This window comes from Cololabis saira, chromosome 14 (assembly GCF_033807715.1).
Source record: "Cololabis saira isolate AMF1-May2022 chromosome 14, fColSai1.1, whole genome shotgun sequence".
NCBI classification, from domain to species: Eukaryota; Metazoa; Chordata; class Actinopteri; order Beloniformes; family Belonidae; genus Cololabis; species Cololabis saira.
Window position 1 is genome coordinate 43,737,397 of NC_084600.1, and position 27,296 is coordinate 43,764,692.

General features: G+C 41.7%; 1 protein-coding gene across 1 annotated transcript in view; it reads left to right on the forward strand.

Moving 5' to 3' along the window:
- The window catches only part of LOC133459398 (protocadherin Fat 3-like), a 299,910-nt gene that overhangs the window by 264,775 nt on the left and 7,839 nt on the right, over window positions 1–27,296 (forward strand). Inside the window, exons 50-54 of the mRNA XM_061739291.1 lie at window positions 798–1,214; window positions 3,477–3,753; window positions 16,467–16,562; window positions 21,734–21,793; window positions 22,014–22,052. Coding sequence (XP_061595275.1) covers window positions 798–1,214; window positions 3,477–3,753; window positions 16,467–16,562; window positions 21,734–21,793; window positions 22,014–22,052 — 889 coding nt within the window. The remainder of the gene's footprint in view (window positions 1–797; window positions 1,215–3,476; window positions 3,754–16,466; window positions 16,563–21,733; window positions 21,794–22,013; window positions 22,053–27,296) is intronic.

The following is a 27,296-nucleotide window of genomic DNA, read 5'->3' on the forward strand; positions in this document are numbered from 1 at the left end:
GACACAGTAGCGTTGACACAGTAGCGTGGACACAGCGGCGTGGCCGCAGCGGCGTGGGCACAGCGGCGTGGGCACAGCGGCGTGGGCACAGCGGCGTGGCCACAGCGGCGTGGACACAGCGGCGTGGCCACAGCGGCGTGGACACAGCGGCGTGGCCACAGCAGCGTGGCCACAGCGGCGTGGACACAGCGGCGTGGACACAGCGGCGTGGACACAGCGGCGTGGCCACAGCGGCGTGGCCACAGCGGCGTGGACACAGCGGCGTGGACACAGCGGCGTGGACACAGCGGCGTGGACACAGCGGCGTTGACACAGCGGCGTGGATACAGCGGCGTGGACACAGCGGCGTGGACACAGCGGCGTGGACACAGCGGCGTTGACACAGCGGCGTGGACACAGCGGCGTGGCCACAGCGGCGTGGCCACAGCGGCGTGGACCCAGCGGCGTGGACACAGCGGCGTGGACACAGCGGCGTGGACACAGCGGCGTGGACACAGCGGTGTGGACACAGCGGTGTGGCCACAGCAGCGTGGCCTGCTTCAGCTTCGGGTCGGTCCGAAGGCGTTCACGTCAAGGCAAAAAACAAACAAACAAAAAAGCAAAAACAAAACTACAACAAAGTTATAAAAAAACACAAAATACCTGTCGTCAAACACAGATAGTCGTATTCTTTTTTGATTCAAAGAAAAAAAATATGACAATGGTGCAATCTGGTCTCAATCTGGTGCAAACACTTACTGACATTTAAAAGCTTATTTTTTAAATAACAATCTTGTGTTTCCTCTCCTCGTCGCCAGGCCGAGCCGCTGTCTTACATCGGACCAGGGGAGATCATCGGCATCGGGGTCCTGGCCTTTGTCATCATCTTCCTCCTCATCCTCTTCATCGCCTTCAGGAAGAAGATCAAGTTCAGCAAGGACCCGGGTCCCGGGGGCGGGGGCGGCCCCGGGGCCGGGCCCCGGGCCGTGCTGGGGGGAGTGTCCTCGGTCTCCGCGGAGACCAGCTACATGCTGCACAAGACGGGCGTGGGGGCCGAGGGCATCGAGTTCAAGGCGGTGCGGGTGCCGGGGTCCCCCGCCCCGGCCACCGGCACCTACGGGGAGGTGGGGGGCGGCACCGGGGGCCCCCCCCAGGGCGTGGTGCGGCCCACCGCCCACACTGCCCTCCCCAGGGGGGCAGACGCAGACCGGCCGGCGGCCGGCGGGGCCAGTCAGGTGGGCGTCCAGCCGGCGGGTCTCAGCCTCAACACGGTTTAGTTCAGGGGAAAGAAGTTTCTTGGAAGAATTATAATATTCCAATCAATATTTCTGCCGTCGTTGATGTGATTTCAGGTGAAAATCACCTCCTAGATGCATCACAGCAGGCAGCGCCACCGCTAACTGTCCTGCTGTCTTTGACATATAAATATATATATATATATATATATATATATATATATATATATATATATATATATATATATATATATATATATACACACAGTACACATATAGATATACATACATATAACGAGAATAATTGTCTTATTTCTAGTTAAAATGTCTCATTTTTAGTCAAAGAAAAATCTCATTACACTTAAAACAAGACTCATCACTGGAAAAAACAACAATTTTCACCTGTTTCAAGTAGATTTTCACTTAAAATAAGTAGAAAAATCTGCCAGTGGAACAAGATTTTTTTGCTTGTAATAAGAAGATAAATCTTGTCCCACTGGCAGGGTTAGGGTTAGGGTTAGGGTTAGGATTAGGGTTAGGGTTAGGGTTAGGATTTTTCTACTTATTTCAAGTGAAATGTACTTGAAACAGGTAAATTATTTTTCTGGTAATGACTCTTGTTTTAAGTGTAATGAGATTTTTTGACTAAAAATGAGACATTTTAACTAGAAATAATACAAATATTCCTGGTAAGATTTGGAGTTTTTGCAGTGTAACAGCATCTTTTAACACGGCAGCAACTTTGCTGATTAAAACGGGACAGAACCAAGAGAAAATAACCGCATTCTTTGCATTTATTTTGTCTTAGTTTTGTTTCTAATTCCGGTTAGAGCGCCCCGAGTGGTGGAAGAAAAATCCCCAGAATAACCTTTGTATAAGCTGCACGGTTAAAAACCTATGAAAAAAGTAGCGGCTTATAGTCCAGAAAATACAGTAATCATTTGGGATATCTGGATCAAACCAGCGACGCACGGAGAACATCATTCCCCTCATTTCCGCTTCTTCTTCCTGTATCCAAATCCACAACAACATCAACCCCGCTGTTTTGGGCAGTAGTAATGGGTCTTTGCCCCAAAATCTCATCCATTATGTGGAATTGGGGGAAGGTAGATGGGTCGGACCTGCTGGTACCGTTTTGTTTCTCGGTCCTGTAGTTCGCCTTTTCCAGCGTCTTCCAGCGGAGCTTGATCTGGTCTGGCGCTCCTACAAATGCTGCTTCACTTAACTTTTGGCTCACCTTTTTGTAAATCTTCTATCCCGGTACTTTCTACCGTCTACAAATGCAGAAATGTTCATATCCTTCATTACATTTATGAAGTGATTGGTCTCCTCCTGGTCTTGCGTATCCAACTTCCTGGACTCAAAAGAACATGCGCAGAAAACAAATTCCTGTTCTTTTTGATGGGGAAATCCCGTTAGGCTAAACATGACTAAATATTCTGTTAGAAAAGGAGTAACCCAGGGCTCATATTCAGGCTTTTAAAAACCGGAATATGAGCAAATTCCGGTTATTCAAAGGGGTTATTGGTGTTTACATGGCCGTGCAAAACCGGGTTATTGCCAATATTCCGGTTAGAAAAGGGTTATTGATTGTTTTGGGAGAAAATCAATTAAGGCTCGCGAGTGGTCGGCTGCACAAAATTAATCACACACACTCGCTTTTGCTATAATGATATATGAATACCTTTATTACCACAAGAAAAGCAAGCATTGCACAATGAATCAAACACACACAGTTGCTCTTTTGCTAGGATAAATGTGTCAAGTTATCCCCCACAAATGGTAGAGCAAGATCACTGACAATTACACAGGGCTAGGCCTTATAATACTCTTACCTCGACACAGAAGACTGGAGAGCCGAACAGTCCTGGACAGAGTGGCCAAAAAAACCCGGCTGGGCGTCGTGCACCAAACCCGCAGCAGACTCTGCCCGAACTTCCGGCTGTCGCCGTCTTTATAACTTTACTTAACTAACTAAGTCTTGGCCTCCCGCCACGTAGCTCGCGTCACAAAATATATATATATATATATATATATATCCCTTCATTCCACCTCTGGCCTGAAAATGTCCTAATTCAAAAAGCAGCATAATACATGAGCATAATTAATATGAAAAGTTGAATTCAGGGCATTCCAGGACACAAAACATATTTTACCTTTCATTGATGCACGGAAACGTAGTCATTGTGGTACGAAGGAAACGTCTCACCTGAGCCGACCTTTGTTACCTGACATTGACACCCCTCCCTCCTCCGTCTCCAGATGAGCAGCTTCCTCTCCGACTTGTCCAGAGGCGCCGCCGGCAGGAGGGGCGTGGCCGTCTGCAGCGTGGCGCCCAACCTGCCCTCGGCGGCGGCCCACCGCCCAGACCACAGCCCCGCCCACAAGGTGTCCTGGGGGGGCGAGGAGACCCGGGAGACCCGGGACACCAGGGACACCAGGGACAAGGGGATGGACCGGCTCCGGGACGAGCGGGAGGACGAGTGGAGCCAGAGAGCCTTCCAGCTGGAGAGGAGCCACGGGGAGACCGGACCCCAGGGTGAGACTGGAGGTGGAGGTGTCAGGAAGTGGCATGTGTTGCGGTCGCCACACAAATAGTATTAAATCATGTGGCTCAAAAATGGAAACTTCAACATAAAGGAAGGACATCAACAAAGAGCACAGGTTTTAACAGCTTTAATTAAACCAACCTCCCAAAAAAGCAGGTAGCACTAAGCATAAATCATAATACTCACTATAAAGCAAAAGGGGACCTGGAGACGCCGGCTGGACTAAGGAGGATGAGGGGACTAGGGATGGGAATCGAGAACCGGTTCTTGTTGAGAACCGCTTCCCAGTGTTTCAATTCCTTGGAATCGTTTGCCTTTTTTGCAAATGATTCCCTTATCGATTCCAGTGGGCGTGAATTACGTCACCAAGCACGTTGCGCAACATGCGCATTCGCGCCCAGCAGGAAAACACGCGGACAAAGCGGCATAAACGCTCGAAAGTTTGGTTACATTTTACCAAAAAGGATGAAAACAGGGCGACAATACTTGCAATGTGGACATTTCAACAAAGAGGGGGAACTGTTAGAACTCGGCTGGCTGATGCGCTGGGAGCGCGGAGTCAGCCGGTGTGTGGTAAGGCTGATTTATGGTTCCGCGTTACACCAACGCAGAGCCTACGGCGTAGGGTACGTGGCGAAATGCACCGTACGGCGCTTCGCCGCGTACCCTATAGGCTGAATTATGCTTCTGCATCAAAATGGCGCTGTGCCTACGGCGTGTGGTTTTCGTCCACGCAGACGACACGCCGTCACCTGCGGCGTCACTGACGTCACCTCCTGAAAATTGTAACTACGCGTCGAGGCGACGCAGACCACACGCAGACCGAGAGGGCTGTGATTGGTTCACTTGGAAGCGAAGCATTTCCGGTTTCCAGTTTGAAGCAGTAGTGAACTTTCAGAGCTCTTTTCTTCGTTTACATGTGATTTTTTTTGTTTTGTTTTTTTGCACAATAGTTGTCCTTATCTATTTGGTTTACTGTGACTGGAAAAAGTCGGATAAACCATTCAGGAAAAGATCGCTAACTAGTGGCCGCAGGGGGTACTGCACCGCGACCAAATGGAGTGACGGAGAAGTCCGAAGGGTTCATGACGGCGTCACGGCTGCGGCGTGTGCTCTGCGTTGGTGTGACGCAGAACCTTAATTCATGCTTTATAAGAGCTGCGCGCTCGGCCAAACGGACGTGCCGGGCGCTCCTGACGCCTGCAGCGCATCAGCTCATCTATGGGAGAAGTTAAAGAGACCTATCTAAAGAGTTCCAGAGTTGAGGGCCATGGAATTTGATAAAGTATTGGTGACTGCAGGTACGACAAGGAGGTAAATGAAAGTTCTTCTCACCTCTAACTGAATAAGAATGAATATCTGATGATAACAGAAAAAAATGATGAAAAGTGCCTGGGATGTCTTGTTTGAAATGAATTAACTTAAACATAAACAGGCATGTTTAAAACATATTAATAGAAAAAATTGATAATAATTTAAATTTGCTAAATAAGGGTGCAGAAGGTGCTTGAGGAGAAGATAAAAACAAGGGTTAACGAGACACAGGTGGAGACGATCAGGGCAGATGGGAAACAGGAAGGTCAAACAAGAACTTAAACACAAAGACACGGGCTTCAAAATAAAACAGGAAGTGTCAAACCCTGACAGGAGGTGGAGGTGGAAGTGCAGGTGGAGGTGCAGCCCCAGGCTAGTGTTGTTTCTGTCAGCCTGTTTCAGTTTTAATCTTTGGGTCAAACTATCATTTTAGTTTTTATTAGTTCACGGCTAACTTCCTTCCCAGTTTTCTGCCGTTTCTCCTTTTCCCCTCCGGCTCTCTCCATCAGCTCTAGAGCTCCGAGGTGACGGAGAGCAGAGAAAGAGAGACGGCGGTGTCAGATAACTCTGATCCAGCGCGATCTTTACCCGTCAACACGCCGCTGCTCCAGCTCGCTCTCCATCAGGGAAATAATCACTCTGCATTTCAGGTTCGATTCCTCTCCCGGTCCGGGTGGGAACTCTGCAGCTTCCTGCGTCTCGCTGCGTAATTGATGGGCTCTTCCTGCAGGAAAAGGAGAAAAGGTTTATTTATTAGTTTTCTCCCCCGCTGGGTGCAGAGCAGAAATAAATAAATAAATAAAGCCAGGCGTGAAACGTCGGGGCTGGCGGGTCCAAGCGCAGGCCGATCATTAAGATGTGATTAAGCCCGTTATCAAACCAACATCTCCATTACTGCGTTAACGACTCGCTCTAAAGTGCAAGTGAAACTGATCGATACAGAGCAGTTTAGTTACTTGTTTATCACGCCACGACACCGGAGAGGTAAAATAATGAATCCTGCAACACCGGAGCACAAGCTGCACAAGATAAGGAGATATTGCTTTTCTTTTTAAATCTGAGAATAAAAAGTGAATTAAAGCTGCAAGCAGTGATGAACGTTCCTCCACCCTCGTGCAGGTTCAGGCTGCAGTGGAAGCTTGTATGACTTGATGTAGATTCTTCAGAACTGGACATTTAGAGGATGAAACACTCACGACTCTCTATATCAAACCATTCAAAAGTTATGGTAGAAAGTAAGAAATATCAGATATCGACCAATCAGATGAAGGGGGGGCGCGCTTTTTGGCATCTATCGTCGCCACGGTAACGCTTTTGACTGAGAAAAGTAATGCCCATCGTCGCAGGATGGAGACGCACATTTTGATGTCTAACACACCTGGGTGCACGTTACGGTTCGGGCGAAGAAGCGGCCGAAGAAATGGTATAAATTGTGCGAGAATTACACGATTAATTCAAAATGGCCGACTTCTTGTTCGTTTTCGGCCAACGGCTCAACAGCGCCCCCTAGAAAACTTTGTGCCTCAAGTCCCACAATACGGTTTGACGTACATGCACGAAAATCGCTACACACCTGTATCATGTCACAACTTAAAGAAAAGTCTCTTGGCGCCATGGCCCAAACCCAACAGGAAGTCGGCCATTTTGAATTAATCGTGTCATTTTGGCGCAATTTATGCCATTTCTTCGGCCGTTAATGCCGCCCGAACCGTAACGTGCACCCAGGTGTGTTATACATCAAAATGCGCGTCTAGATCCTGCGACGACGCCCATTACTTTTCTCAGTCAAAAGCGTTACCGTGGCGACGATAGACGCCAAAAAGCGCCCCCCCCCCTTCATCTGATTGGTCCATATTTGATAGTTCCTATTTTCTGCGATAACTTTTGAATGGTTTAACATAAAGAGTCATGGGTGGTGTCATCGGACTTAGTTTTGAGTCCTTGACCTTTATTGGTGAAAATTGCATGCTCCCGTTCATCGCTACATGCAGCTTTAATTATAATAATTATTATTATTATTATTATTATTATTATTATTATTATTATTATTATTATTATTATTATTATTATTATACATACAATTATCGACTTGAACTTGCATTATTTACCATTATAGTAATCAGATTACACCGTATATCAGCATCACTGAAATGGACCTGACGCTTAATCAATCACAATAATATGCAAATATTATCCATATATTTATTCAAACAAGGCCGTTATAAACACAAAACTGTAATTAAGTACAGACACATGCAGATGCACCAACACATTAAATCAGATTCAAAATACAAATAGTTTACAAAACTGTACATTAACCAGAGGAAGAACTGAATGTCAGTTATCCGAGTCCGAGACCTGGAGAGACCTGAGACCGAGACGAGACCAGGACCACAAAAACGTGGTCTGAAGAACTACACGTCTACAGGACAGGTTACCCAAAGCAATTTGCAGAGATGTATTAGTTGCTGAGCAGGCGTTGGAGTCTAGACGCCGAGCTCGGGACGGCACCGGTGTTTAACTCAGCGAAAGGTTTTCAGCGGAAAAGTCATTAACTTGTAATTGAAAGAAAAAGTAAAAGGAGCCAAATGAGGAAATCGTTTTTTAATCATGTCGTTGCATCAACACATGATTCAGCACAATCAGGTGTTTCATCACGAGTGACATGAGGGTAGGGATGGGCGGTATGGACTAAAAAATGTATCACGATCATTTCTGGCATTTATCCTGAAAACGATAAAAATGACGATTAAAAAAATACCCATTCAACTCCACCTTTTCTTTCTTTTCTTTTCTTTCTTTCTTTCAGGCTCATTTCCTTCCTTCCTTCCTTCCTTCCTTCCTTCCTTCCTTCCTTCCTTCCTTCCTTCCTTCCTTCCTTCCTTCCTTCCTTCCTTCTTTTTTCCCTTATTTCCTCCTGCTCTCTCCTTCCTTCTTCCCTTCCTCTTTTCTCCCTTCCTTCCTTCCTCCCTCCCTTCCTTCCTTCCTTCCTTCCTTCCTTCCTTCCTTCCTTCCTTCCTTCCTTCCTTCCTTCCTTCCTTACTTCCTTACTTCCTTCCTTCCTTCTTTTTTCCCTTCCTTGCTTCTTTCCTCCTGCTCTCTCCTTCCTTCTTCCCTTCCTCTTTTCTCCCTTCCTTCCTTCCTTCCTTCCTTCCTTCCTTCCTTCCTTCCTTCCTCTTTTCTCCCTCCCTCCCTCCCTCCCTCCCTCCCTTCCTTCCTTCCTTCCTTCCTTCCTTCCTTCCTTCCTTCCTTCCTTCCTTCCTTCCTTCCTTCCTTCCTTCCTTCCTTCCCGTACGTTGTGCGTGGATTTAACACAGAACCATAAATCAGTTTTACACAAAAACGTCATCAACAGGAATTTATCATTTTTACCGTGAGATACAAATTTTTATCGTGAGGAATTTTTATTACGGTTTATCGTGAACGGTAAAATATCACCCATTCCTACATGAGGGAGCACTTAAAAGTGTTTATTCATGTTGATCTGCGGTGTAAAAAGTTTGGGGCCTTGGAGCCGACGCTCGCTCGCCAGATTTAGCACAGGTTATTATTTTTAAGGTTCTGAAAATCAGTTGCAAGATTTAATGAAAAAAGTGATTTTTTTTTCAACCATAATATAAATTTAACTTTAATACATCTGAGGGCTGAAAGGGCATAAGTGGAAAATTATGTATTTCAGTATTTTTACTTCAACAGAATTTATGAAAACCACAGAATAACTTTGATCTTCACTTCTAATGTTTAAATGAATTAATTCATGGGCTCCTTTAAAGCGATCATCATTCTGCTGAGGCTCTAACGGGCCGATCACACACAGATCAAACTTCTGCCCATGAGGTACAAACTGACTCGGTAATAGTGATGTTGGATTCCACCGATTTCCTTTCCGATGCAATATTGAGTAAAATTCAGGCTGGTATCAACGATACCGATTCATACGATACATTGTACAAATACACCTAATGTGCCAGTAAATCTAAAAAAAATTGGTGTATTTTTGATAGTTTAAGAATAAAAGACATCAGAGTCACTTATTTAGCTATTAATTAATAAAATCAGAAGCATACTGAGGAAGCTACGGAAGAGTATTAGGGCCATGCAGGAGAAAAAAATATTTGAGAGGGGAAGATTCTTTTTTATTGTGCACTTCGAGAAAAGAGTCAAAATGTTGAAAAAAAAATGTCGCCTTTTTTTCCCAACATTTCAACATTTTTCTCGACATTTCGACTTTTTTTCACGAAATTTCGACTTTTTTCTCGAAATTTTGACTTTTTTCTCAACATTTCGACTTTTTTTTCTCGACATTTCAACTTTTTTTCTTGACATTTCGACTTTTTTCTCGAAATTTTGACTTTTTCTCAACATTTCGACTTTTTTTTCTCGACATTTCAACTTTTTTTCTTGACATTTCGACTTTTTTCTCGAAATTTTGACTTTTTCTCAACATTTCGACTTTTTTTTCTCGACATTTCAACTTTTTTTCTTGACATTTCGACTTTTTTCTCGAAATTTTGACTTTTTCTCAACATTTCGACTTTTTTTTCTCGTCATTTCGACTTTTTTTCTCGACATTTCGACTTTTTTTCTCAACATTTTGACTTTTTTTATCAACATTTCCACTTTTTTCTCGAAATTTTGACTTTTTTCTCGAAGTGCATAATGAAAAAAAATCTTCCTCCTCTAAAATATTATTTAAATTTTTCTCCTGCCTGGCCCTAATACTCTTCCGTAGGTAGCCGATCTGATACAACAACATAACACAAGTAAAATAATAAAACCATTAAAATAAATAAGAGAACAAAACAAGAGAGAACAAAAATAAGCACTATAAAAATGAAAATGAATAAAAGTAGTTCCTACCAGCAGCGAGTCTTTTAGACAGAATCTGAATAGTTTAGTTACCGTATTGACCCGAATATAAGACGAGCCTGATTATAAGACGACCCCCTCTTTTTCAAGACTCAAATTTGAAAAAAAGACTTTTTTTTAACACCAAATTAAATTTTTATACAGAAAATAATTACAGTACATCTGAAACAAATATTATAACAATACATTTGAGAGAAAAAGCCTGTTATTTTGCCTCATTCAAATCATGATCTTGAAGTTTGCATCATAACTTCTTCCACCCTCTTTTCTCCAGATTGTCGCTACGTTTCTCCATTTTCTGTTATCTCTTCTCTTATTTTCTTCTCTTTTCTTTCTTACCGCTATTTTTTATTTTTCTTCTTCCTGACAGGGGTTTGCTTTGGCCTGGGGAGTTAAGTTCAGCATTCGCTTTAAAGATATCTGGCGCCATCTAGCGGTGTGAATGGGTATAACGTCTAGACCCCGAATGTAAGACGACCCTCACTTTCTCAGTCTTATTTCAATGCAAAAAAACACAGTTTTATATTCAGGCCAATACCGTACTTTCCACCGTATTCCTGTTAATGATAAACATCACCGCAAATGACTGAAGTATCAAAAGTATCGATATTTTAGTTTGAGAATCAATTCCAGAGCAAACAGATCTAGTATCGGAAGTATCCATATTTCAGTATTGATCTGCACGTCACTACTCGGTAGGAGCCACACGATGGATCCAGCCTTCAGTTCGGCAGATTTGCTGCTCACTTAAGAGCTTTAAACTGTTTTAAAATGTAAACTTAAACATTTACACGATTGCTGAATGTTGGGTAGTCGAGACTTTTACTCCTCTAATCAGACGGCCAATCAGAGCAGTTTAAAAGTGACAAAAGTGTAAACAACATTTCAGAAGGCTTTTTATACACAGCAAAAACTCAAAATCTTAACGAGAATATTTGTCTTATTTCTAGTTAAAATGTCTAATTTTTAGTCAAAGTAGATTTTCACTTAAAATAAGTAGAAAAATCTGCCAGTGGAACAAGATTTCTTTGCTTGTAATAAGAAGATGAATCTTGTTCCACTGGCAGATTTTTCTACTTATTTCAAGTGAAACTGTCAAATAACAAGTTATTTTTCTGGTAATGACTCTTGTTTTAAGTGTAATGAGATTTTTTTGACTAAAAATTAGACATTTTAACTAAAAATAAGACAAATGTTCCTGGTAAGATTTTGAGTTTTTGCAGTGTTTTTATGAGGTGGGAAAACTTTAAAAATGAAAACATGTGAGTTAATCTAGGAGCCTCCTATAAACAAGAAGTGTTGGTGTTTTTAGATAGCAGATAGCTTTTCTATTTGTTCATTTCACTTTAGACCATATTGATCCAGAAACCAGAAAGAATCATCTCCAACGTTATCAGAGAGATTTGTATTTCCCTGCCTGTTTCACTCTGCCCTGATCGTTTTACAGTCTTTGATTTCCGCTCCTTCGGCCTTTTCCATCTTTTTCGCTATTGGAACTGTAATTTTAAACCAGGCATTATTTTTCTGCTAGATTAGAGCACCTGCTAGAGCAAATTACCTTTTTTCTTCCCTAATTCTACAGACTGTGATTGCCTCTCACAGCCACATACCAAGTCGCCGTGACAACCGCGCACCTGCGACGCATCTGCGACACGTCGAGCTAGAGCTGCGCCGCGTAGCAGCTGAGTTATTCACTTCACATCTAAGTCAAAAAAGGTTCACACCTGAGATCCGTGCGACCTGAAACGAGCACCGTAACCCAGATTCTGTTTTCAATTAAAGTTTTTATTGCTGATTACTTATTCTGTTATGTTTTGTAAAAATCAATGTAATGACTAAATCAAATTAGTTATTTGGATTAGAAAATTGAAAATATACAGTGCCCTGATTAGGAATGGGTGATATTTTACCGTTCACGATAAACCGTCAAAAAAATTCCCCACGGTAAGAATTTGTATCTCACGGTAAAAATGATAAATTCCTGTTGATGACGTTTTTGTGTAAAACTGATTTATGGAAGGAAGGAAGGAAGGAAGGAAGGAAGGAAGGAAGGAAGGAAGGAAGGAAGGAAGGAAGGAAGGAAGGAAGGAAGGAAGGAAGGAAGGAAGGAAGGAAGGAAGGAAGGAAGGAAGGAAGGAAGGAAGGAAGGAAGGAAGGAAGGAAGGAAGGAAGGAAGGAAGGAAGGGAAAAAAGAGGAAGGGAAGAAGGAAGGAGAGAACAGGAGGAAAGAAGGAAGGAAGGGAAAAAAGAAGGAAGAAAGGAAGGAAGGAAGGAACGAAGGAAGGAGGAAATGAGCCTGAAAGAAAGAAAGAAAGAAAGAAAGAAAGAAAGAAAGAAAGAAAGAAAGAAAGATAAATTCCCGTTGATACGTGTTTGTGTAACAAACATGGAGGATCTGAGTCATTCCAGTTTTGCAGTACAGGTGTAACTCATTTAATTGGTTTTTATCAATTCAATTTAATTGTTGTAGTTTAGTATTTAGTATCTTTTAGAGCAGTGATTTGGCTCCAAAGACTGAATGTGGTGATAGATTTATAGTTACAAAGATGGAGTTGAATTGATATTTTTTTATTGTCATTTTTATCGTTATCAGGATAAATGCCAGAAAGTATCGTGATAATTTTTTAGTCCATAACACCCATCCCTAGCCCTGATCATGTTAAACAGAGATTACGTATGTAGCGATCTCGTGCTGCTGGGGGTCGACCGACAGGGAAAGAGGACACGGGGTTTCGTGGAGAAATTCTTAACTTTTATTTGCACACAGACGTGTATCCGTACTAGGGGTGTAACAATATATCGTGCCACGAAATTTCGCGATACAAAAACTTCACGAAACGTGTCGTGGAGGTGACAAACTGTATCTGATATTGGGTTATTAATATGAATATATTGTGTTTACTAGTAACGACCGCGCCTCGACCCGCGGACCAAAATCTTCCTCCGCTCAGAAGAAACTAGTTCCGTTTTGCGGCCCCGATCACGGACTTTTAGGGTTTTGAGCTCTGAACCTTTAAGTCTGGTGTAGAGTTAAGCCTTACCTTATTAAATTAAACTTCTTCAGAGTTCGAGAGTACTTTACTGTCCGCTCAACAGTGTAGGATCAACACAGCACCTAGTGCCGTACTGTGGCGTATCACTCCGCCCAATCTAAAACAGACTAATCACTACAGATAAACTAGTCCCTGATTTACATCAGAATATAAAGAATATATTTATAAAATAATGAACCCTGAATTACCAAAATAACCTTCTTAACAAAAATAAATCTCCTCTTACACTTATAAGGTGAGCATGAATCAATCTTTTTATGATGTAAAATTCTATGTATTTATTTAATTTTATTTATTTATTTAATTTTAGTTGTTAAATTTCTGGAAAAGAAAAAAGTCAAATCATACATGAGAGAAACTATTCAGTTTGTGTATAAATATTTGTACTTGTCTGAAACTGAAGATCATAATGTAAACCTGACATTTACTTTTAGTTCAGTTTGTGGAAAATGGTTGGCCTGGCTTTCTCTTTAAAACTTAACAGTTATAAAGCATTACAAACTAACAATAGTGCAAACGTAAAGTATTGTTTTGTATTTTGTGTCTTTCAAATAAAAGACAATTTTTTCTACACCTATGTTTCTCATGCAAGGTTGTTAAAAAAATACTGCTTTAATATGGTGTATCGTACCGTATCGTGAGATTAGTGTATCGTTACACTATTATTTAGTAATTACTAGTTTGGGTTAAGTGTACTTCATTCAGATTTTAGTGCAGCTTCTAAACGGCCTGCAGATGTGACTCTTTAGTCGTAAACCGGTGTGAATCTCAGCTCCTTCCTCACCAAACTCAGCCAGCGAGGCAGGAAACAGACTCCAGCTCAGTCCTTAAAGAGAGGGCCGTTCAAAGACGGGTATTTACCGTCCAGCCGGAGCTCACTTTATCATCATCAGGTTGAGATATTCACAGCTTCAGCCCCTCCAGTCGGCTCCTGTGAAGCAGCTCTGCTGCTCTTAAGCTCAGCCTCTCTCTCTCTCCCGCCAACTGCACTGATCTTTATTTCTCTGAAGTAATCACCTCTTGAGAGACGACTGCGAGGTGGAAGAGAGCCGCCTGATTGGCTTGTAAATGAACCTGCACAATGTCAAACTCAACTCTGCTCCGTCGGCTCTCCGCTTCCTCCTCCGAGACCCGGAGACCGGCTCCACCGATTACTAAATACATCTCAGATTAATGTTTCACAGGGTTGTTGAAGAGGAGGTCGTGGTACCGAAGCTTTGATTTAATTTAAGGTTGCACCGTCAGGGTTGAAATACGGAATTGTTACGTAATTGGGAATTAAAAGTTGCGTTCCGTATTGAACCAATAGCATACGGAACTATATTATGCTCTTATTTATTGATGTCATAATTACGGAAGAGTATTAGGGCCAGGCAGGAGAAAAATAAAAATAATATTTTAGAGGAGGAAGATTTTTTTTTTATTATGCACTTTAAGAAAAAAGTCAGAAAAAAAAAGGAAGAAAATGACGAGAAAAAAGTCGAAATTTCATGAATAAATTTGAAATGTTGACAAAAAAGGCGAAATTTCGACTTTATTCTTGGGAGGCCCACGCCCCAGCCCCCCCAAGCCGACCCCCAGCCCCAAGGGCTACGAGATCACCACCCCCCCGCCCCCACTAGGTAACGAAGCCAATAATCGGGGACCAGAGAGAATGCAATTAAGCCGAATGTTGCCAGTGGAGGCAGACATTATCTCACTACTGATATGGTCTGATAAAAGATTCCTAAAGTGGTTAATACATAAACTGGATTTTTGTTTCCAATTTACTAGAATGGTTTTCTTTGCGATACATGAGGCAGTGAGAACCCGGTGTATCCGGTTAGGTTCTATTTGAATAACTCCCAGGTAGGGGTGTAACGATACACAAATCTCACGATACGGTACGATACACGATACTGAGGTCACGATAACGATACGATATTATAGCAGTATTTTTTTAACAACCTTGCATGAGGAACATATGACTGGAAAAAAATAGTCTTTTATTTGAAAGACACAAAATACAAAACAATGCTGTGCGTTTGCCCTATTGTTCCAGTTTGTAATGCTTTATAACTGTTTAAGTTTTAAAGAGAAAGCCAGGCCAACCATTTTCCACAAACTGAACTAAAAGTAAATGTCAGGTTTGCATTATGCATCTTCAGTTTCATACAAGTAAAAATATTTTCCCGTGATCGGGACCGCAAAACGGTACTAGTTTCTTCTGAGCATAGTAAGATTTTGGTCCGCGGGTCGAGGCCCGGTCGGCATGCGTGGTCGGATGTGCGTTACTAGTCAACACAATAAATTAATATTAATAACACAATATCACGATATCGCGATACACTTTGTCACCTCCACGACACGTATTGTGACGTTTTTGTATTGCGAAATTTCGTGGCACGATATATTGTTACACCCCTACTCCCAGGTGACCTAATATACATATCGTGGGGCACACTGGGATTTTGTGGTTGATCCATGTGGATAAATCCTCACAAATCTCCGTCCAGAACCTCCGTACCGGTGTACAGAACCATAAAGCATGCATATAATTATCTGGGGTGTTCTCTGTGCACTGTGAACAGATATTAGAGGTGACAAAGCCCATCTGGAACATCCTCTGTCCAGTATAATGTATTCTATGAAGAACTTTGTACTGTATAAGTTGTAAATGTGGGTTCTTAGTCATTGTAAAAATATTTAAACATATTTGTGACCAAGGAATCTGGTCGGTGTTAAGAGAGAGATCCGCGTCCCACTTTGAGATACTGAATTATCTAATTTAGACACTAACCTGTAAAGTTTTGATAACAACTTTAGAGGACTTAGGTTCAATAAATCTATTATCCTGGCGGGAAGTCGTAAGTCTAGTTGGTTAATTTTATACGTATTATTTATTATGGCCTTCAGTTGTTGGTATTCTAAAAATGTATTACTGCTAATTCCATATTGAACAATAAGTGTATTGAAAGGTACAAACTGTCCTATAACAATTTGCATTTTTAACAAAAATGGTTAATACACACATGCACCTACACCTTTCAGTTACTTCAACTTTATTCAGGAAATTTCCACTTTTTTCTCGACATTTCCACTTTTTTCTCGAAGTGCAATATTATTTTCATTTTTCTCCTGCCTGGCCCTGATACTCTTCCGTAGCAGAAGTCGTTAGGTGGAATCAAATCCACGCAGGTAAACGGGAAAATGAATTCCCCATCTAAAGCCCATGTAGACTAAACACAGCAGTCAGACTAGTGTCTTAACGAAGTGAGCAGACGGGGGAGACGGGGGAGACGCAGGAGACGGAGGAGACGGAGGAGACGGGGGAGACGGAGGATTCCTTTGCATCTAAACGAGCTTCCAAGGAGTTGGACGCTCCTTTAATTAGCGCCCGGTGGTTTGTGTCTCTGCAGCAGAATGGCTCCAAACATGTTACAGTTGTCTCTTTGCTTGAGCTGAATGTGTCCCTTGTGTTTTTCCAGTGAACGTGTCTCAGCTGGAGGACGACGCGGCGTGTCTCTCTGACTCCACCTCTGAAGAGCTCAGCTCCTACACCTCCGAGTCCTTCGATGACAACGGTACGACCATCCTTTCAGGTTTTATACTTGCAGGAAGCTGAGAGAGGGAAACATACTGTACGATGTGTCGTTCTAGTCTCTGCAGCTGCATCTCGGATCAGCTGAAACCTGTCCAGGGTCATTTTAGTCGGACCTGTCGAGTCCCCCGTTTTGGCCTGTAAACTACCGTATTTTACTAGGGCTGGATATCGATTCAAATGTGAAGAATCGATTCGATACCGATTCTTAATATTCAATTATCACGCTTTGATTCAATTCGATTCCGATATTTATTTGGGTTAGTGTTAATAAAAACGTTTTTTGAGCTGTTGCATGAATGATATGACTGTAGTTCTGCAACATATTAATACTAGTATTTTATTGAGATCCAACAGCAAGTATTGCAGCTAATGATGCTGTAAGGACCAATCAGCTCCCAGAATGCTGATAGAACTGAAACAGAAACATCGTGGGGCAGAATTATCAAACACATCCAGGAGGAAACAGAGACGGATGAAATCAGTTTTATTTTTTCCCCATTTATGAGAATTTGGTTTTCAGCATTTTATGCAAATGTAACCCCAAGACAGTATATAAAGTAATGCAATATAGACAATTCATGCAATTATAACTGAAAACTTTAATGTTTTCATACCTTTAAACATATTTAAAGGCAAAAACATGGCACCAGTTATTCTCGTGTCCAACAAAACATTCCTTTTTTAGGCATAAACAAAAAAATACCAAAAGTTGTAATGTAATGATGAAAAAAAAAAAAATCGATCTTTAGACATATGAATCGATTTTTAGGAATTCATCGATTTAGAGAATTTAGGAATTGTTCTCGTTTTTATTTTTCCGCCGAAATGAGGGCCTTTTTTCCCCCCAAACATGCCCCAAAAGTCACCACATTTTGCACCAAGCCAGGCCTGGCGAAACATTTTATATTTAATCATTATGTCGCAACTTAAAGGAGCTTGAGGCTCCTTTTAAGAAATGAGACTCTCTAGCGCCACCCTTCACCACGACGGCCGTTGGGGGTACTGCAGCCAACAGTGAAGCCGGCACGGGAGAACGGGGAGAACGTGCATGCAGCGTCATGTGACGTCACATCCGCAGGACAGCGCGGGAAATTCGGGACTGAATTGCAGCACATTTTGCAGCACACAGCCTGTTCAAGGCAAAGGAGAGATACACTAGAGGAATCATTCTTTTGGGTTTGGAACGCTTCATCTGACATTATTACTAGAAAACTTAAAATGTATACAGATTTTTTTCATAAATCTTGCCACAATCCGGCCTCAAGCTCCTTTAAAGAAAAGTCTCTTGGCGCCATGGCCCAAACCGAACAGGAAGTCGGCCATTTTGAATTAATCGTGTCATTGTGGTGCAATTTATGCCATTCCTTCAGCAGTTAATACGGCCCGAACCGTAATGTGCACCCAGGTGTGTTATACATCAAAATGTGCGTCTCCATCCTGCGACGATGGGCATTACTTTTCTCAGTCAAAAGCGTTACTGTTGCGAAGATAGACGCAAAAAATCGCGCCCCCCCTTCATCTGATTGGTCCATATTTAATAGTTCCTACTTTCTGCCATAACTTTTGAACAGTTTCACATAAAGAGTCATGGTGGAGTCATCGGACTTGGTTTTGAGTCCTTGACCTTTATTGGTGGAAATTGCACGCGCGAGGGCCCGTTCATCGCTGCTTGTAGCTTTACTCTTTATTTTATTATTTCTGTTTCCTTTTAATTATCAAACTGTAGCACTTTGAGATTTTCAGTAATGTAAAGTGCATTATAAATAAAATGTATTATTGTATTAAAATATAATACTGGACCTCGGTTGGGCCGGTGGGGGAATATTTCCCTGAATTTTAAGTCCAAAACTTGACAGGTCTGATTTTAGGACGTCCTGCTGACCAGGACGTGAGTCGGTCCATGAGTTTAAATCCTTGCTCATATATATTTAAAACAGAATAACAAAGATTTCAGGCGTGTTTGTATCGATGACGCCAGTTTGGACATGATTTACTGAATGAACCGCGTGTTGTCGTCAATCAGTCCACTAACTATCATCTTATGGAGTCGTTTCTGTGTTTACTGTAATACATTCATGAGTAGCTCGTCCGTGACGTAAAATAAAGAAGATAGGTCAAATTAATTCCCTTTCAAGAAATTCTTGCATGCTTTTGTTCCCCGGCTAAATCTATAGTATCGATTGTTTTTCCTCTTCTCTTTTTTCCTAATGATCGTGGGCGTCTGCATGTGTGCAAAGTCATGTTCTGCAGACAGAGAATCCATGTCGATGCCGTCTTTCCTGTCTAATTAGTGCAGCTCCACAGAAACCAGTCATCCTGTTTTCCCCACTCTCCCTTTCAACACACACACACACACACACACACACACACACACACACACACACACACACACACACACACACACACACACATTTATCACATGGATAAAAACGTGTTTGCAGGACTAACAAGTCTCTCTGTTTCAGCACGTGTGTCCAGGTTCCCCATCATGATTAAAACCTTAAAGTGGAACTATTATGGATCTAATACCTATTTTAAACAGGCCTTGAATGTCTTAAAAACAAGCTTTTGATTGTTTTTGCTAAATAAATGAGAAATTCAGCCTCTGATCCATGTCTTTATCTTCCCATTCTCTAACCTCATTATCTATGCAGGATTCTGAGTGGGCGGGGCTATGATAATGAGGCTCTGTGCTGATTGGCTGCCTGAATGACGCGATACACCGCTATGAAAAAATGGAGGAAGCTCCGACCGGCGGAGTTACACCGTGTCCTAACTGCATGCGATGCGAGCGTTAGCGACAAAATCAATTCCATGTCTTTATTTTCTATTGGACTGTCCTAACTGGACGTTTTGAGTTGAACATTTGTCGGACGTCCTGCTTCTATTTTCTTCCTGTCTCTCCCGTTGAAAGCCGGTTGAAAGCGCTGTAGGAAACAGTCATGATGAGGAACGGCTGATCCAGTTAGTTGAAATGAGAAGTTATCTCTATGATTCCTGCTCATTTCACTACAAAAACCTCAATAAAGTTCAGCTGCTGGAGGGAGATGGACAGAGAGACGATGTCACGCAGTGCTACGATAGTCGGACGCTCATGCAGTTACACGGTTTATAGTTGTGGCCGTGGTTTGCATTTTGGTTCCGTAACTTTGGGGATCAGAATCTTATTGTCTCGTAGATCCACATCACACTGGACGATCACCCGGGCGGCTGTACAGACTCTGCAGAATCTGGTTGTTTCCTCCTTCTCTGAGTTGCTGAGGGGAGACCACTTTATATATGTTAAAGCAAGAAAAAACCACTTTATATATGTTAAAGACAGAAAAAAACCAGTTAATATATGTTAAAGCAAGAAAAAACCTGGTTTTCATAATAGGTCCCCTTTAATCTCAACATTTCAACTTTTTTCTTGAAATTTCGCCTTTTTTCTCGACATTTTGACTTTTTTTCTCCACATTTTGACTTTTTTCTCGAAATTGTACTTCAACATTAATTTCGACATTTCAACTTTTTTTCTCGACATTTCAACTTTTTTTCTCAACATCTTGACTTTTTTCTCAAAATTTCAACTTTTTTCTCGACATTTTGACTTTTTTCTCGACATTTTGTAGAAATTTCAACTTTTTTCTCGACATTTTGAAATTTTTTTCGACATTTTGACTTTTTTCTTGACATTTCAACTTTTTTCTTGACATTTTGACTTTTTTTCTCTGCATTTTGACTTTTTTCTCGACATTTAGACTTTTTTCTCAAAATTTCGACTTTGTTTCTCAACATTTTGACTTTTTTCTTGAAATTTTGACTTTTTTTCTCGACATTTTGACTTTTTTTCTCGACATTTTGACTTTTTTCTTGAAATTTTGACTTTTTTTCTCGACATTTTGACTTTTTTCTCGACATTTTGACTTTTTTCTCGACATTTCAGTTAGTTAGTGGTTTCACGCATCGTGGTTCTGTAACTTTGGGGATCAGAATCTTATTGTCTCGTAGATCCACATCACACTGGACGATCATCCGGGCGGCTGTACAGACACTGCAGAATCTGGTTGTTTCCTCCTTCTCTGAGTTGCTGAGGGGAGACCACTTTATATATGTTAAAGACAGAAAAAAACACTTTATAAATGTTAAAGCAAGAGAAAAACACTTTATAAATGTTAAAGCAAGAAAAAACTACGTTATATACGTTAAAGCAAGAGAAAACCTGGTTTTCATAATAGGTCACCTTTAATCTTAACATTCCAACTTTTTTCTTGAAATTTCGCCTTTTTTCTCGACATTTTGACTTTTTTTCTCGACATTTTGACTTTTTTTCTCGGCATTTCGACTTTTTTCTCGAAATTTTGACTTTGTTTCTCGACATTTTGACTTTTTTCTTGAAATTTTGACTTTTTTCTCGACATTTTGACTTTTTTCTCGAAATTTTGACATTTTTTCGACATTTTGACTTTTTTCTCGACATTTTGACTTTTTTTCTCTGCATTTTGACTTTTTTCTTGACATTTCAACTTTTTTTCTGGACATTTTGACTTTTTTTCTCTGCATTTTGACTTTTTTCTTGACATTTCAACTTTTTTCTTGACATTTAAACTTTTTTTCTTGACATTTTGACTTTTTTTCTCTGCATTTTGACTTTTTTCTCGACATTTCAACTTTTTTCTCGAAATTTTGACTTTTTTTCTCAACATTTCGACTTTTTTCTCAAAATTTCGACTTTGTTTCTTGACATTTTGACTTTTTTCTTGAAATTTTGACTTTTTTCTTGAAATTTTGACTTTTTTCTCGACATTTCGACTTTTTTCTCGACATTTTGACTTTTGTTTCGAAATTGTACTTCAACATTCATTTTGACATTTTGACTTTTTTCTCGACATTTCAGTTAGTTAGTGGTTTCACGCATCGTTGTTCCGTATCTTTGGGGATCAGAATCTTATTGGCTCGTAGATCCACATGACACTGGACGATCATCCGGGCGGCTGTACAGACTCTGCAGAATCTGGTTGTTTCCTCCTTCTCTGAGTCGGCAGGCTGAACGGAGACCACTTTATAAATGTTAAAGCAAGAAAAAAACACTTTATAAATGTTAAAGCAAGAGAAAACCTGGTTTTCATACTAGGTCTCCTTTAACCTTTAACTGTTTCTCCTCCTCTGCAGCCTCCATCGTGACGGTCATCCGGCTGGTCAACGACGCCGTCGACGACATTGAAAGTGAAGGTAGGAATGAGCCTGATTCCCAACACGTGTGTCTCTGTTCCCACGTTATTCTGTAAAGAAACCCGGCGGACTGAGTCCTCGTCTCTGACTCACAATAAAACGTCTCATTCTGCCGGATTCTGACGCACGCGTCTCCTTCCCAACGTTTCCCCTTCGGCTCCTGCAGCGTTTGTCTCAAACCCTCCTGACTTTGGCTTTCTCTTTTCCTCTCCCTTTGAAGTGTCAAACATGGACAAAGAGCGCCGCTGGAAGAGCCCCGGTGAGTTAACGACGCGCCGCCGAAGCCGCCGAAGCCCAACAGCCAACCCCTTTGATTTCCCAGAGTTGTGATCCTAATTCCAACCTTTTTGTATTTCCTGAATCATTTTCTATAAATAGCTTCATCACAGCTGATGCAGAGCTTCCTCACAGCTGTGCTGGTGCCATTTTTGGGTTTTTTATTGGCCGTGTAGTTCAGATTTTGACTGTAAATGTGCATTTCCAGTCTCCAGGTGAATTTATTTAATTACTTTTTGTAAATATATTTTATTGGTTTTTTACAGTTATTGTCTCGCAGAGATGAAAAAAACAGAACATATGCATGTCACTTATATTACACGTCTATGTCCAAAATATAGAAGTGAATTGTTCAGCAGATTAATAGGCTGATAGGATATGAAACAAACTTGGGGAGTGAGAAAACAAAAATAGAGATTAAAGCTGCAGCAGCGATGAACGGGCCCTAATAATAATAATAACTAGACCAAAATTCCCGGGAAATTTTGAAGTGCCACGGACTACTGCCGGATGATCGCGGGATGCACCCATGAAGGTCAGGGACTCGATACTTAGTCATTTGACACCACCCATGTCTCTGTATGTCAAACCATTCAAAAGATATTGGACTTTAACGTATCAGCCAATCAGAAGAAGGGGCGGGGCTAATTTGCACCAATGAGGGTCAGGGACTCCATACTTAGTCATTTGACACCACCCATGTCTCTGTATGTCAAACCATTCAAAAGATATTGGACTTTAACGTATCAGCCAATCAGAAGAAGGGGCGTGGCTAATTTGCACCAATGAGGGTCAGGGACTCGATACTTAGTCATTTGACACCACCCATGTCTCTGTATGTCAAACCATTCAAAAGATATTGGACTTTAACGTATCAGCCAATCAGAAGAAGGGGCGTGGCTAATTTGCACCAATGAGGGTCAGGGACTCCATACTTAGTCATTTGACACCACCCATGTCTCTGTATGTCAAACCATTCAAAAGATATTGGACTTTAACGTATCGGCCAATCAGAAGAAGGGGCGGGGCTAATTTGCACCAATGAGGGCCAGGGACTCGATACTTAGTCATTTGACACCACCCATGTCTCTGTATGTCAAACCATTCAAAAGATATTGGACTATAACGTATCGGCCAATCAGAAGAAGGGGCGGGGCTAATTTGTATATATAATATACAAATGTAAATATTTATATGTATAATAATAATAATATACATATATATCCAATGAACCTGTTCCCAGCAGGACTGGGGATCATGTAAGGTCAAAAGGTCAGGGTTCAGATTTCTCCATTATCCAGGTTATATTACATGAAGTCTGTAATGACTGTGTCATGTGACCAGGTCTGGGTCAGTCTAATCAGCACAGCTGTGCTCTGGTTGTTAGGGGCAACAAGAACCTGATACAGAGGGAGCGGGAATGACAGCTAGATTTTCGGTTGTGACAAACCTCAAATCACTCCACTTTGCGGTCAAACCGTAGCTCTTAGCAGAAAAATGAAAACATCGTGAGAGACGGAGAACCCAGAACATTCTGTCAATCTTATTTTCATTCAGATATTCCTTAAAATGTGTTAGTAACGGCAATTCGAAAACAAAAATGAGATTTTTTTGAAGAAAACTTCATTTAACATGGGACTCAATGGAGAGCGAGACAGGATTTGGCGTGTCTGTTGGGCCCCCCGTTAAAATTGTGTGCACACCACGCCTGTCAAAGTCACATTTTATGAATCTCAACATCCATGTCTACATTCTGACCAAAAATTATCTTTCTAGCTTTTACGGTTTGCCCGTGAGCTCGAGTTACAAATAAAAATTATGATCATTTTTCGAAAGTCTCTCCACTCTAATGAATTAGAACCGCACTGAAGATTTGACAAAAAAGTGATTTCCAGTCCTCGCTTGAGCGCTCATATCTTGAAAAGTGTACATTTTAGGAAAAAACTGTCCGGGGTTTGGAGAGAGAAGAGAAGTTTTCCTCCGTTTTGAAGTTTGAATGACGTTTCTACGTGCAAGTATGAGAAAGATACGTGACTCGGAAAAAAGGTGATTTTTTTTTTTTTAACCTCATCCCACACACAGTGTGAAATGCTGCCCCATACAAATACATGGTCCCCATTAGTTTGGAAATTTGGAAATGTTTTTGCACTTCGTGCAAAAACTATTTGTGCCATCGTTCTGAAAATCCACAGGACTGTAGTTAAATTCAGGGCCTACAACTTTCTAAATCGGTTCATAATTTTTCGAGTAACGGTGTGCGAGTGGTGAGGCCCCAAAGTTCACGCAATGCGTTCCGGATGGGGCAAAAAGCGCACGTTTGTGCACGTTGCGCAAAAACGTGCACGCCAATCGCTAATAAAAGTCATACCCATCGATTCCCGATTAAGGCGCACGTTTCTACGTTTTTACTTTTCGTGTTTTCTCAAAACTGTGGGACTAGTTACGCGCCGAAGTTTATACGGAAGAATATGGAATAAATAAGCCTGAGCAATAGTAAGAGTGCCTCGTGCTGCGCACGAGGCACTCCTCCTCCATTGCGAAGCTCAATGGAGGAGGAGTGCCACGTGGCGCAGCCGTGGCACTAATAATAATAATTAAAGCTGCAAGCAGTGATGAACGTTCCTCCACCCTTGTGCACGTTCAGGCTGCAGTGGAAGCTTGTATGACTTGATGTAGATTCTTCAGAACTGGACATTTAGTGGATGAAACACCCACGACTCTGTATATCAAACCATTCAAAAGTTATGGCAGAAAGTAGGAACTATCAGATATCGACCAATCAGATGAAGGGGGGGCGCGCTTTTTGGCGTCTAGCGTCGCCACGGTAACACTTTTGACTGAGAACAGCAATGCGCGTCGTCGCAGGATGGAGACGCACATTTTGATGAATAACACACCTGGGTGCATGTCAAAGGGGTGGTTCTTAATAAGTTCGTTCTTCGAGGGTGAGCAGCGCTTAGTAACCCACAAACAAAGCAGGGGTACAGCAACAAACATTTATTGCGCAAAGACGGTTATAAAATCAGGGGTGGGGAAAATGTCACTAAAAATGGGAGAACTGTTCTTAAAATGGCCAATCCATAAAAGGTTAAAAGGGTTAAAAGGTTAAAAGATGGACAGTCTCAGTCATTCCGTTCCGGGCTCACTGTCCTCTAGCGCCCCCTCTGGAAGCATCGGCAGTCAGGCCCACGCCAACAGGGATCCCCGGTCCGAGTCCGCCGGGGGCTCCCCAACCACCTGGGCCCCCATGGGCCTCTGTACATCAGTCCATCCTCCTCAGCTCTGCCCATTCTCCGTCCAGCCACCACAGTCCATCCACTCTCGTTCCTCCACTCTCCAGCTCGAATGGATCTCCCTTTAATATCTAGAGGGAATGGAACCCTCCCCTGGTCCACCATTGGTCTGGGGGGGCCAGCCTGCAGTGGTTCATTGGCCACTGCAGCTGTCAGTCAGACTCCGGTTCCTGCCTTAATAGTGTTCAGCTGTGTCTAATCAACTCAAAAAACAGGTAATTGCATGCCAACTCAAAAACACAGAAAAAGTTACATTTCAAAGTACAATAACTAAACAAAGCAACAAAAACATGCATGCAAATAAAATGTTTAACACAATAACATAATAAACAAACAATTAGACACAGCCTGGCACTCAGCATGACATGCACGTTACGGTTCGGGCCGTATTAATTGCCGAAGAAATGGCATAAATTGAGTCAAAATTACACGATTAATTCAAAATGGCCGACTTCCTGTTGGGTTTGGGCCATGGCTCCAAGAGACTTTTCTTTAAGTTGTGACATGATACAGGTGTGTAGCGATTTTCGTGCATGTACGTCAAACCGTATTGTGGGGCTTGAGGCACAAAGTTTTCTAGGGGGCGCTGTTGAGCCGTTAGGCCACGCCCATTAATGCAAACCATTAAATATCACATTTATCACCAGGCCTGGATTGGTGCAAAATTTGGTGACTTTTGGGCCACGTTTAGGGGAAAAAAAGGCCTTCCTTTTGTCAGAACAATAAGAAGAAGAAGAAGAAGAATTCCTGCACATACATTAGGGCCTTCGCACTGTGCTCGGGCCCTAATAAGACAAATATTCTTGTTAAGATTTTGAGTATTTGCAGTGTACACGAGTATATATTTTCCCTCTAACACTGTTAGAATATGTGATGTGAGCAAATCTTTGCCACAAAATCTTTATTTTTACTTTATTTCATGTTGATTTTACTGATGATGCAGGAAAAGGCTTGTGCGTCTTGTATCTTGAGATTTTCCTGAGGTTTAGCAGCAGGAAGTTGAGCAGCCGTCCGGACTCCGGTGCTCGGTTACTAAAAGGAAAAGATTAAATGAAGTTAAATAAAAACCTGAGGTTAAAAATATTCTATAAGGTTCCCAGTTAATTTCGTAGCGGCAGCGAAGCTTTGGCCGGGGCCTTGATGGTCTCAGAGGATTGTGGGAACTTTGAGCCGAGCCTCACATCTGCACACGACGGCTGGGGAGAAGAAACGGCTTCAAATGCTTTTCCTTTCCCACGAAACGAGGCCTCAGCTCCAGTCTGGGCAGGTCTGGGTTTGAGGGGGGGTTAGGAATAAAGAGGCCCCCATACCATTTTTTTCACACCGAGTACGAGTATTTTATTTGTGTACTCGCCGATACCGAGTACCGATACCATTTTTTTTTACATTTATTTATTTATCCTTTATCAGAGGTGTCAAGTAACAAAGTACAAATACTTTGTTACCTTACCTAAGTAGAAATTTTGGTTATCTATACTTCACTGGAGTAATTATTTTTCAGACGACTTTTTACTTTTACTCCTTACATTTTCACACAATTATCTGTACTTTTTACTCCTTACATTTTAAAAACAGCCTTGTTACTCTATTTCATTTCAGCCTTTAATAAAAACTATCCAGTTAAATTGCTCCATCCGGATAGGGTGAATTTGGTTGTTTTTTTATTTTATTTATCCTTTATTTATCCAGGAAAGTCCCATTGAGATACATTATCTCTTGGTTGTGGCACAGATGTTCTTGTCCAGTTTTGTTCTTACATCAGATTCCTGCAACTAAACTTGGATGTACATTCCAATAAAGGTTAGGATAAATGATAACATGAACATGAAGTTTGACTTTTTGCACCATTACAATACTTATAGGCAACTAGTCATCATATCTGCTGCTCTCTGAAACACATGTTAATGCTCAATAGTACACATATATGCTTCTTT